Source organism: Canis lupus, chromosome 1, assembly GCF_011100685.1.
Source record: "Canis lupus familiaris isolate Mischka breed German Shepherd chromosome 1, alternate assembly UU_Cfam_GSD_1.0, whole genome shotgun sequence".
Taxonomy (NCBI): Eukaryota; Metazoa; Chordata; class Mammalia; order Carnivora; family Canidae; genus Canis; species Canis lupus.
Window position 1 is genome coordinate 86,181,236 of NC_049222.1, and position 13,530 is coordinate 86,194,765.

Below are 13,530 nucleotides of genomic sequence, written 5' to 3' on the forward strand. Positions count from 1 at the left end.
ATCACTGGATTTAGATTCTAAAAAATAAACTGATAAAAATACAGCTTAAATTATTTTTATTTCTGTTCAGTCTGTATTCATTAAAAAAAAAAAAAAACCACAAAAAAAAAACTACCAGATGGTGAGCACTCACTTTGTCCCACATGCTCTCCTAAGTGCTGGCTATGTATTATTCCATTTAGTCATCCTCATTACTCTAAGGCAGGTACTTAGGTCATGCCCAGATCACAGAATGCAGTCATGGAGACTTACAGTGCACAGCTCAAAAGACACTGGATACCCTGCTTCTTCACTGCAGGTGACAACCCACTGGGTTCAAGAAACCAATTTGGGAAATAACTACCCGCATAAAAAAAACTTAAATAGCACAGAACAGAAAGGAATAGAATAGAGCAAGAGACAGAAAATAGCCCAGGGCATCACAGATAGGGAAAGTATTATTTTATGAGACTTTTGTTTTAAATCCACATGCACATATATATGCATGTGTGAACTGATTCTTGATGTTTAAGTGCATTTATTACTCTGGATTGTGACTTTAGAAAATATGAAATTTAACTATGCTGAAATCAAAAGCAATAGCAATCCTATTCTAAAGGGCTGGCATTATAGCTTAATTTTTAAGTCATGTATATTGTCTATCACAAAAGGGAAGATACATGTTGGCCCATAGCTAAATATTCTATTCTATTTTTAAAAATTCATGTTAAAAGGAGAAAAACATTGTATGATTAATCTCCCTTCTGTCAGAGTGATAGAACTCACAACAACAAAGATGTAAACACAAAATCTCATTTATTTTTGTCTGAAGCACAAAGGAGCTCACTCAGCACATGAACAATAAGCAAATCATACAAATATTGAGTAAAAATGTCCCCATGAATACACACATACATATTCTTAAGAGCAGCTATCAGGAGTTTAACATACAATGTAAGGTGGTTTTTGATACAGAATGCTTTCTGACAGGCTTTTGAATAGGAAATGAATAGGTAAGTCAATGCCACATGACATCTGTTCAAGTCACTTGCTCTGCATGTACTCTGAAATCCGTCTTGGAATTTGCACTGAGTTCCATTACTGGCCTGTTCAACTTTTGCATTTCAGTAAATTTGGATGAGAGATACAAACTAACCCCTCAGCTCTTAGATCTCTCTCACCCCTGGGGCTGTGGGAGGGAATGGGAGAGGCTGAGCAAGAAAACACAGGGGGTCCAATGTGAGGGCTTTCTGATAGCATCTGTTCATCAGTGCAATTCTTTCCACACTTTTTCTTTAGAGACACTGAAAAGGGCTAGGGTCCAAAATCATACCTAAAGGGGCTAGATTGTTCTGAAATTGCAAATATCTCTTCTGAGCCTTTAAAAAAAAATCTCAGAAGCTCATAACAATCCATGTAATTTGAAAATTATTTCAAGACACTGCCATGATACATTTCTTAGCCTACCTTTTAAAAACTCAGAATGCTCCTTTTAGACATGTGAATGTGCCCAACAATATTATCAACTTAAAAAAATGGACAACAATGTAAAGATGTCCACTAGGCTACAGAAGCATCCAGTTCTGGATATCTTCCATGTATAGCACAAGGTAGAATCGATATAATGTGCCTTCCAGCTTGCCTTGAAAGCTTTCCATATGTCTAGTTCTGAGGTGAAAAAATTAAAAATAGGAAGAGTCTGGAAGGGAGTGAAGATTCAAAATACATTGCTGGATCTCACATCCATTATGTCACCTCTCTGACATCTCAGTTGTGGTTGCCAACAGGGATGTTCAAGGGCACAGTCCAAAATCAGCTAAGCATAACAGGAATGTTTCCAACCACTTTCCAGCCACTTCTCAGGGAAGTGAAAAAGAGATTCAGTCGGGTTCAATGCTCACAATAGTAGCTTAGAGAGACCTCCTCCTGGCTTGAAGGGAGCTAGTTCTAAAATATTCCCTTGGATTCCAGAACCTTTGACAATTAAATCTGAAAAGGAGCCGATGAAGGGAGCAGTCTCAACCTCAGGTTACAATGACCAGGACAACCTCTCAGGTCCTAATCCCATGTTTCATTCCCTTTTGGAAATTAAATTCACCTTAGCCGATTAGCCTGTTTTTGTGTTCTGTGGTAGAAAATATCTTTTAAATGTATGACTGTCAGCACTATTAAATCCATTTTTACCCACTAAAGAGTATTCCATTAAAAATACCATGAGAGCAGAGGAAAATAGTGCAAGGCGAGGTCAGGAGCCTGATAAGAAGTCTTAATTCTTTCTTTCCTGTCAGAGAGCAAAATATTCGGACATAAAGTGACAAATAGAGTTGGGCTTGAAATACCACCTTGCCACGATTCAGAAAGTCAAGCCACAGTAGGCAAAGCCAACATTTCCAAGTGTAGAGCATCTAGCCACATGTACGGCCAATGCCAGTCATACTGAAAAAAGCAAATGTAACACTCAGAAACACTGCCCTTGATGAAACCAAACACAAGTTATAAGAGATGCAGGGAGATTGAACTACACGTAAACATGTCAACACATTCTATTTTTACTAGGAAAGATACTCAGGTCTTAACATACTCCCAGGGATAAATGTAATGCTTGACAGACTGGTTGTAGATGGTCACTCTTCCTGCTGCTGCTGCCGTGCTTGTTTATATACACTGCATGTGAAACCTTCATCCAAATGAACACTGATGCTCATCATCAAAATGTACATGCTTAAGGAAGATAAAGGCATAGGAACTTGCAAAGGCTGGGCATATAGCTGCTGCCTATTAGGGGATCTTGCACATCTTCTCCAAATTCTTAAGCCCACGCATGTGGGTTAGACATCAGGTAACCATGTTCCTTTAGCAGGGATCAGGGGACAGAGCAGGAGACACTCACCAGCACTACAGAGAATGGGGTGGGGGGTAGGGGCGAGGGGACTAGTGGAGCATTTTCTGACATAGCTCAGAAAGTGGGAATTCTGGAAATAGAGGAATGGGACACTGGAAACTAAATTTACGGAGTTACTTTATATCCCACAACACAAACTCTGTTTGCTTGTGTGTTTTCAATAAGCCCAAATTGGGTATCAACTATATTCAAATAAGAAAAGTCTTTAAAAAAATAAAAATAAGACCAAAAATCTGTTCTGTCATTGGGTGGTGTGTATACACAATCAAATCTAAAAGTGTTTCCACCAGGAAAAACAAAAAAATGTGGGCAAATTACTGCTGATTCAGCATAACTTCTGTGAGGATAAAATTTCTAGTACAAGTGGGGGAATTTTGTTCTGTCAATATGGAGTTAACTCTATTATATCACATAAAGTTCTTTAAGGTAAATTATAAGGAGTCACACTTAACCCCTAGGTATCAGTGTTATGATATATTAAGAAGATTTATTCCTTTTCCATGTCAGTTTAAAGTATTAATGGAATTAAATGAGAAACTCACATCAATACTTCTTCAGGGTTTATCAAGAAGTCAATTTGCTTTTAATTGTGGGTGATGGGAATGTACACTATATTAGGAGGCATAAAAATACTCTTTGCTTTGTTTAATGTTCCTAGATGCCTAGTTGAGAGATTAAGTCCCATTCATATAAACATTAAGTGGGACATGTACATAGTTTTCATTTTCCTAAAATCCTAATGGCCTGAAAATTATTGGGAATTAAAAGAACAACAGGATAAATTGAAAAATACAGTACTTTCAGTAAACAGGGTTTAAAGATTTTTCATATTTTTAATTGAATTTGTCCCTCATTTTAAAGTTCTACCAGAATGGTATCAGAGTATGTAATTTCCAGCAATCATGACATAATGCTTGGGGAGAACACATCATTTCAATGAAGCCCTTCCTTTTAGTATTGACAGCTCTTTGCTGCCCAGCACTGGCCCCAGTTCATGAAGACTCCAGTCTACACAACAGTGGAGTATGGAATTTGTTTCTTTTCAAATAACACTGAAGCAATAATAGCATCGCATAGTTATACATTAAGGTGATTTTGAAATACACAAAATACCACTATTTGTGCCATGTAGTTATATGAATAATATTCCTAAGAGACTTTAAATCTTTAACACCCAACCTCTGTCAAACACTTTGAAGCACGGAACTATATTAAGAAAGCATGTGGCATTCAATTTCTGACATTTCATCCCCAAAGAAGGCAAAGCACAACAATAACAAATCTCTGAAATGCAAATTCCATTAAGTGCAAATTTCCAGAACACAAGGTCAATCTAGAAACACGTTTTAAAATTCAACAAGTTCTCTCCTAAAATTAATATGCTCAGTATATAATTTTCAAATATAATCTGAAGTAATTTTCCAATGTTTGTTCATAGTCTAACTTCTTCTCCCTCATAAAAATATATCCACGGTTTCATTTTCCATTTTCTGATTGTCACACTGATTAGCTCAAAATATCTAGCCATATAGGAATATCTTTGCTCTCCACATTTCCAAATATGAAATCGATTTTACTTAAATCTCATAATAAGAACACCACCAGGAATAACATTCCCTTATGTTTGAGCTTAAAGTCAATCTGAACAGCTCAAAAGGGAGACATTTCGAATCCTCCCAACCAGAGAGTTGAGGATTAGCGCAACTTCCTTCAAACGATTTGTCAAGTGAATATTTTAACTAGACACAGAAAGAGATAGTCATCCCAAGAACAAGATACTATTTTTTGACTTCCTAACTCTGCCTGGGCACAAGAGAGATGCAGAACCACATGATCCCAGGAGAACCGGTAGAGGCCAAGGATCTTACACTGAGCTTGAGAAGGGGACCACCTGCTTTCCACCCACATAAACCTCCTCAATATTTCGGTCATCTCCTGAAAGAAAAATGAAGGAATCATTCATAAAATGTTTCTATGTCAGTATTTTTTAAAAAGATTTATGTATTCATTAGAGAGAGAGAAAGAGAGTGTGACTGAAAGGAGGGGCAGAGGGAGAGAGAGAAAGAATCAGACTCCCTGCTGAGCATGGAGCCCTGTGGGGACTCCATCCCATGACCCTAAGATCATGACTTGAGCTGAAATGAAGAGTTCCCACATCCAACTGACTAAGCCACCCGGGCGCCCCTATATAAGTTAATATTTTAATTGCCACTAGAAAGGATTTAAAAATAAATACCACTTCTGAGAGGGAAAATACAAAAGGCTGCCTCTTTTCTCTCAGACTGTTTTATAATCTGAACAAGGGGACATGACCAAGAAGGGTGCTGCATTGAATTGGAATATCAGGGTCTGAATTCTGCACCAAAAGCAGAAATCACAGAAAGTTGAGTTGACTTTCCATGGGCTGCCCTTTCAGTTGGGAGTGGTTTGCATCACCAGCCCCGACTATAAAGGAAACACTCATCTTTACATCCCAGAATCATACTCAGCATGGGAAGATGGAGGGCCTGCAGGAAGGGGCTCTGGAAATGGCACCTGCATCTCTCCCATCTCTAGTTCACCCAGGACTCAGAGCTCCCTGGACCAAGTGGGAGGCAAAGTAAAATCTTCAGTACCATTTATTTCTCTCTCTCAGTGAACAGAACCAAATGTAAGTACATGTTTTTTAAAAAACCACACCAAATATGGATGCAGAGACTCCATCACAAACTTATCACAAATACAACATGGTAGGGCAGTCTGGGGTGGGGGGTACAGAGTGAACGGAGGAGGAAGGGACATGATGGCTTCTTCCCCTGGGCCTGCCATTCCTCAGCTTTGGATTTATCTTCCAAAGGAGCCTGGGCATTTCAAATATTGCCTTTAAATAGTGTGCCATAAATGGGCTTAATGCTGAGGAATGTTAAAATAAAATAATAAATCAAATAAAATGGTCACACATAGAGTTTAACTTCTGATGCCATACATACAGGAAGCCGTACGCAAGAAAGAGACAAGGAAAGGTTTTCTTTAGTACAGAGACATATATCCACTTACCTAGGTAGAGGAACTTCTGGATTACAGCCTAAAATGCAAAATAAAGTAATAAGAAAAAGATATATTGTGTGCATTTAGAAGAGCAGACTTATAAATTTATTTCTCAATGGCACAATCTACTTCCATTAATGAAAAAGAAATGGGAAAAAAATAAAAAAGAAAAAAGAAAAAAGAAAAAAAAAGAAATGGGCTTCTTGTAGTCAAATACATTCAAATATACAAATATGTTCAAAGTATAAGTTTTTGTCACTACCATTATTCTTAACATTATATTGACAAATTATAATAATTTGAAAAGGCTCTAGCTTCCCTTTTAAGATCCTCCTGCATCCCTTTAAATGGTTCCATTTCTGGTTTTGTTTTTTATTTCCTCCAGGAGAGATAATGTGACTACTTCATGAAAAAGATGACTTTTGATGAAATTTATTTCACTTACTTCAGAGGTTTCACCAACCAAATCCCCAGAAAACAAGTCAATGGGAGAGTCAGATGCTTTTGGGTTGATCAGGAGGGCATCAAATTCCTTGCCCACTTCAAAGTTTCCAATCTCTTTATCCAGCCCCAGGGCTATAGGGTGGAATAAAGGAATAAACAGTCAGTATTTTGAGTCATCAGATGGTGAAAATGTCCTCATTTAGAAGGACAGAGTCAGTTAACATATCACTAGAAAAAATTAGTATCTTAATGTGAAGCAGAGAAACTCTCTCATTCTAAGAGATCCTAAAACGTTGACACACAGAAAGCAGAATAAGCACAGAGAAAGCAAAATCTGAGAATAAAAACAGGTCCCCTCATCACCATGATCTATAATTCAGATGCCGCGTCTGTCTATTTCAGCTCTATCAGCGCACTTCACAGTCCAGCTGGTCTAAGATTTCCATTCATCCCTCTAAAAAACGTGACGATAGACATAATATCTTTCTTCTTTTTCCCTCCTGTTCTTCCCCCAACACGCCAACTCTTTTCCTTGCCCTTTTTGTTCTATGAAACAGCTGACAGGATCTATTTTCTTGGCAGTGAAATGAACCTCGAATAAATAAGAAATAAGTATCCTTTTGCATATTTGCCAATGCAGGCATATCCATCATAAGTTCCTTAGTTTAAATCCTCCAAATGGAGAAAATTCACTTCTGAAAGTAAATAGATCCTTGTAACTCAAGAGTGCCAATGCTTTAGAAAGCAGACCAATTTCTCTGTAACCTCAGACTTATTGGTTGCCAGAGAAGAATGGTTTTCTAAAATAGGATAGGTCAATACTATCTATTGACTTGATCCATCTCATAGCAAGAATTCATGTCCCATGAATATTGGACGTCAAGGAAGAACATATGTCATTTTTATGATTTAGTTTCAGAAGATGGGAGTTGTTGGCTTTCCTAGTCAATAAAAGCATTAAATCTAAAGCTCCTTAAAGCCTATGATCTAAGTGTACACTGAGCTACCAATGGAAGCATGCATAAAAGGAAGGCCAGCTGGAGTGCATCTGCATTTTTACATGTCTTGGTTGAATTCCGTCACCATCAAGATATAGTCTGATGTGAAAATACTGGATCAGGTATCTCCATTAGACAATATCTGGTACGTTATATATCTCTGTATGGATATCCATCAGCCTTTTGGCAATTCTCCAAGCACTGATTAAGAAATCTTACTTGTTCTTAAAAGATTGTTAAAAGGGCAACTCTTTTATTCTCAGAAAATAACAAGATTTTTTAGTTAAAGAATTCTTAAAGGAAGACAAGGGTGCAAAAGTAATTAGAAAATGTTAAAGGCAGTTAGGTGACTCCTACTAATTGTGTGGGAAGACCAAATGTAATAGAAAATCACTGGAAATTCTCTCCTCCTTTGCCAATTATACTTCATTTTGCCTTTGACAATGAAGCATAACAAAATATGAGTTTTTAATGACTGCTTTCAACATAAAATTGTTGTGTGTTTAACAGGCTAGATAACCATGTTAATTTGCCAGAGTTTGATGGGATATATATATATATATATATATATATACACTAACTGAGCTAATCATTAGAATCTGGAAAGTCAGGCATGTGCTAATCAAAAAAAAAAAAAAAAAGGACACCATCACTCTCACAAATTTGTAAATTGTTAAATTAAGATTATTGCAAAGAGGCCCAGCAGGGCTGGTGAGCGATTCAGATGCATTTCAGGAAATGCAGTTTTGCTGCCTTTGGAGCAGATGTCCTGTGAAGGTGATTTAGGCTCATCTTGATCTTGAGAATAAATGGAAAGGCTGTGTGATAAGCTGGGGAGATGCCACAATTTAAACAGCAATCCATTCATCTCATTCCACTTGTAGTCTCACAGAGGCACAGGCTAAGGAGAAGAAATCTCATCACAGTAAGCTCAGAGGCCCAGAAAATGGATTTAAAAGCTACACAGCAAGATAAAAATGATTTGGTAAGCACCCCATGCCAGCTTGATGACATACAGGATTCTGATGAAGCATCTCACAGACAGCCTAGAATTAAAAAGGCACTTAAGTACAATCCGTTTGCACCAGGAAGATCAGGTGTAGGGCATCGACACAAACTCAGATGCACAAACACGGGAGTGCCACACTTATTTAAAACAGGGGTGACTGAATAGTTGGAACTTTAGAAAATGACATCATCATAAGATGCAGGAAAATGCAAAGAGCATGACCTTGGCTTGTTTTCCTTGAAATGTTTTGTATGGCATTCATCACAGCCCAGAACATTCAAAGAGCCAGAAGGTTTCTCTTCAGAGGATACTCTCAGCCTCTATCATCCTCCATTTCTGAGACCCAGGGTAGCTCAGAAATCTATCTCTCTCTACATCTGTCTCTACTTGAATGTTTTCATTTCTCACTAGCTCCCTGAGGTATTATGCTATTTTCACCATCATACATCCAGATTCCCCAAAACACTGAAGTGACTGAAAGTAATACAATGACCAATCTCTATTTTTTTCCATTAAAAAAAAAATGATTATACAGGTGAGAACCAGAAAAACCTGAGGAAGAGTGTTTACATATTAACCAACTATCCTTTTACATCTTTTTCCTTTTAAATAGCTTTGGGTAATTAGTATCCTTAAATACATCAACAAAATCCATCATTTGAGCTGGGATTCACAGTGGGAAGATAACACAGTTGTAAGCTTAGGAACCAGCATTCAGGCATCAGATTTTCTGGATTCCAACCATGGTACTCCATAGCTTGACAGTTGGGTCCACCTCACTCCGGTACCTCGCTGGTAAGATAGAATTAGTGGCAGTGGTTGTAAGGATGGAGTAAGAACACAGAAAGCATGATACATAGTGCCTCTTATCTGGTAAGAGTTCAGTAAGCCTTGGCTATTATTTTTACTATTACTAATAATATTATGCCATCATCATCAGGCCAATAGAGAGTGTTACTTGACTCAGTGGAAAAGAATTTATTATTTTAGAGAACTCATGTACATATGACCATTGCAAATATCCATTAAAGCAATTAATATCATTGTGTGTCGAACATGTCTTCTGCCAAAGCCAGGGGACTTGCTGGAGAAATGATACCTCTACCACATGTCTGAACATTACTCATTAATTTTGGAGTGTGTTAAATGAGATGCAACAGCCATGAATATGAGATGCCTGCTGATGCTACTCTTGAGTGTCTTCATATGGCTTCCGAGGACACAGGTTGGCACGGATAAATACTGTTTGAGAGACAAATAAAATAATGGCCATTACCTTGGCTGCCTCCAAGAGTAGCTAGTCGGAAGACCTCTTTGAGGGTGAGACTCTTCTCATTTATCTTATTAATTAAGAGGATATTGGAAACCATCACTGCTCTTCTGATTGCATCAAGCATGGAAGATGAATAACCACCAGCCACATCTATGGCAGACAAAATAAAGCCAAAACTTATGAGATAAATGGAATATTAGGCAGATGAGGTTGGGCTTTTGTTTTTAGTGACCAATATTCAGTCTGTAGTATACTTCAAAGAAAAGATCTTTATCTAAACATAGAATAGACACAGACTAACAATGAAAAGAATTTAAAACCGGCAACTATTTATTTATTTGATATTTATTTATTCATTCATTTATTCTTTTTTTTTTTTTTTTTAGAGCATGAATAGGTGGAGGGGCAGAAGGAGAAGGAAGAGGGAGAAAATCTTAAGCAAACACTGAACTGAGCATGGAACCCAAGGCAGGGCTTGATCTCACGGCCCCAAGATCATGACCTGAGCTAAAACCAAGAATAAGACGCTTAACTACCCAGGCACCCCTGATTTTTAGTGATTTTGTTTTTTAAAAATTCCCTAATCATAATTAAATTGAAATACTATGTTTGACAAGTATACATGCCAAAGTTACTAAATGAGGTTGCATAATAAGTGTCAAGTAAATTAATATGTTTTATTATAGGAAAAATACATCTATAACTAATAAAATATACTTTATATTTCCAGGATTCTTTCTGCATTTCTAGGTAGATATATATAATTCTCAATGTCTACCTGCACTTCAAAGATTAAAAGCAATAGCCTATTAAGTAATAATCCCTCGATTGCAGTTCACTTCTATGTTCAACTGTCTTCTATGTCCTTAGATACCCCTGTATAGAAATTTTTTTTCTTTTATCTCAAGAGTACTGTCAGAGGATCACCCACTTCCTTGATAAGTCTTATTATATCTATTTAAGTTATTAGTCCATTTTGATGAATAAAGATGTGATATATATAAATATATATACAAATATATATGTAATGAAATATTAATCAGCCATGAAAAAAGAATGAAATCTTACCATTTCAATGATATGGATGGAGCTAAAGAGTATAATATAAGCAGAATAAGTCACATAGAAAAAGACAAATACCACATGATTTCACTTGTGTGGAATTTAAGAAACAAAACAAACAGAGGGAAAAATAAGAGAGAGAAAGACAAACCAAGAAACAGACAACTATAGAGAAAAAACTGATGGTTACAAAAGGGGAGGTGGGTAGGGGAATGTGTGAAATAGGTGATGGGGATTAAGGGGGGTACTTGTCATGATGAGCACAGGGTGATCTCTGGAAATGTTGAATTGCTGTATTGTACACCTGAAACTAATGTAACACTGTATTTAACTGGAATTAAAATAAAACTTTTTTTAAAAGTTATTAATCCATTTTAGTAACAATCCATTAAACTTTAATTCTGCCATAGCTTAAACTAAGTAAACAAATAAGATTTGGGAATAATTTACATTAAATTTTGAAATATGTTGTCTACTAATTCTTTATTGCTAGAACAATGAAAATGTTAAGATGTAAAGGCAGAACAAAAATGCTATCACTATAGGATATGGAAACATGTGAAGACTGAATACATATCTCAAAATATATTTGACCTTTGAACAATGTGTTTGAACTGTGAGGGTCCATCTATTTATATGCAGATTTTTAAAATAAATACAGCATAGTATTATAAAGGCATTTTCTCTTCTTTATGGTTTTTTAGGATTATTTATTTATTTGAGAGTGTGTATGGAGGGAAAAGGCAGAGGGAGAAGCAGACTCCCTGCTGAGCTCAGGACCCTATGCTCATGGCCTGAGCCAAAAATCAAAAGTTGGACACTTAACTGAAGGAGCCATACCAGGTGTTCTCCTTATGATTTTCTCAGTAACAATTTCTATTCTTTAGCTTACTTTATTGTAAGAAGACAATATATAATACATATAACATACAAAACATGAACTAATTCACTATTTATATTTTGGGTAAGGCTTCCAGTCAACAGTAGAGTGTTAATAATTAAGTTTGGGGAGAGTCAAAGTTATATATGGATTTTTGACTATGCAGGGGTCATCGTCCCTCACCCCTACATTGTTCAAGGTTTCAGCTGTACGAGGACAAAGACTGGAAGGAAACAAAAGCAAAAGCAATGCTGTTAGGATGGTATTAACATGGAAGACTTAAATATTTGCAGTTATAAAAACAAGTTTTATGAAATATGGCAGGAAGAAGTCTTTTCTTCAATATCTAATCAAAATCATCAATATAGAAAGAATAAGGACAGATTAGAAAACAATGCAATGCAATTTATTGAGATAATTTTGAGACTGGTCTTATTATGTTGCTTATCTTCTTATACTCTTTGGTTATGTTAATAAAATAACAATAGGAACAATACTGGGCAGATGAATTGAAGAACCCTGGATCACACAGAGTGTGGTATTTAGTCAGGAGGAGTCAAGCTTTTGTTCCAGAAATTTCCATGGAGAGTAACTTCCTGATCCTGTGCTATCCAGTGAATTCAATGGCTTCCTCCTCCCTCTGCAGCACATTTAATGCAGGTATAATCCTCACTTTATCATATCACAAGAGGACATTGTGATGGATGGAGAGAGAAATAATGAGCTTCACATTTTACTGACCTGGTTTTGAACTGTGGATCTGGAACTTTATTGCTTTGTTGACCTTTTGTCAGTTACTTAGTAACTCTGAACCTCAGGTTTCTCAGAAAATAGAAATTACATCACCTATCTTAACAGCTGCTGAGAAAATCCAATTAAATAACATAAGTGCAGAGGAATAAGGACCAAGAGATGGAAACTAGATGGGGTATGTAGAGGGACCAAAAAGAATGAATTTTGCAGAAAATGCATTCCTGGTCCCCCATGCCCGGCTACTACCATGATGAAGAACACCACCATCACTTCTTGCCAGAGTCAACAATAAGGACACTGTTAATTACAAGAAGACTCTAGGGATCCCTGGGTGGCGCAGCGGTTTGGCGCCTGCCTTTGGCCCAGGGCACGATCCTGGAGACCCGGGATCGAATCCCACATCAGGCTCCCGGTGCATGGAGCCTGCTTCTCCCTCTGCCTGTGTCTCTGCCTCTCTCTCTCTCTCTCTCTGTGACTATCATAAATAAAAAAAATAAAAAAAAAAAAGACTCTAAAGAAACCATATGAAAGTAAAAACTTGAGTCAAAGAGCAATGGACACGTAAAACGACATGATTGGATATGTGTGTATTCATTTCATATTCATTTATTCATTCATTCATCAACAGTCATTTATTTATTGAGCATCTTCTATGTGCTTCATCTATTTAAGGCTCATAAATAAAAGTTACCGGCTCCATGTGGGCCAACTATCTAGTGAAGGGGAAAGAAAAGAGACACACACACAAACAGATGTTAACTCTAGATTGTATTCAGCTAATGGCAGAGAAAATGGACGTGGAAAGCCCATTTCTACAGGGAGAAGCCTTCTTTAAGGTAATGACATTTAAACTAAGGAATGAGAAGAGGTCAGCCATGTAAAGAGTGTCATAAAGGGCATTCCAGGCAGAGGAACAGAATACACAAAGGTCTTTTGGTAGAAAGGAGTGTGACTCCTAGGGCGGGTTGAAAAATAACCAGTGTAGGAAAGAGGGAGTGGTGGGACACAAGGCTAGGAGGTGGATGGGCCTCTAACTGTGCAGAGCTTTGTGTGCCTGGGAATGAGGGTTGCGTATTCAAAACCGCATTGAAGGGTATAAGCAGGAGGGGGTGTGAAATGGTCTGATTTTTGTTGTAATTCTTTTGAAAAGGGAAGGATTCAAAAAAAAAAAATGAAAAGGGAAGGATTCAAAAGGCCCAAGAT

At 37.1% G+C, this 13,530-nt stretch overlaps 1 protein-coding gene across 1 annotated transcript in view; it reads right to left on the reverse strand.

Moving 5' to 3' along the window:
• Nucleotides 1-778: 778 nt before the first annotated feature.
• Nucleotides 779-13,530, reverse strand: part of GDA (guanine deaminase) — a 79,664-nt gene continuing 66,912 nt past the window's right edge. Inside the window, exons 11-14 of the mRNA XM_038527081.1 lie at nucleotides 9,636-9,782; nucleotides 6,354-6,484; nucleotides 5,918-5,945; nucleotides 779-4,816 (exon numbers count right to left, since the gene is read on the reverse strand). Of these exons, the coding sequence (XP_038383009.1) occupies nucleotides 4,746-4,816; nucleotides 5,918-5,945; nucleotides 6,354-6,484; nucleotides 9,636-9,782 (377 nt within the window). The 3' untranslated portion in view covers nucleotides 779-4,745. The remainder of the gene's footprint in view (nucleotides 4,817-5,917; nucleotides 5,946-6,353; nucleotides 6,485-9,635; nucleotides 9,783-13,530) is intronic.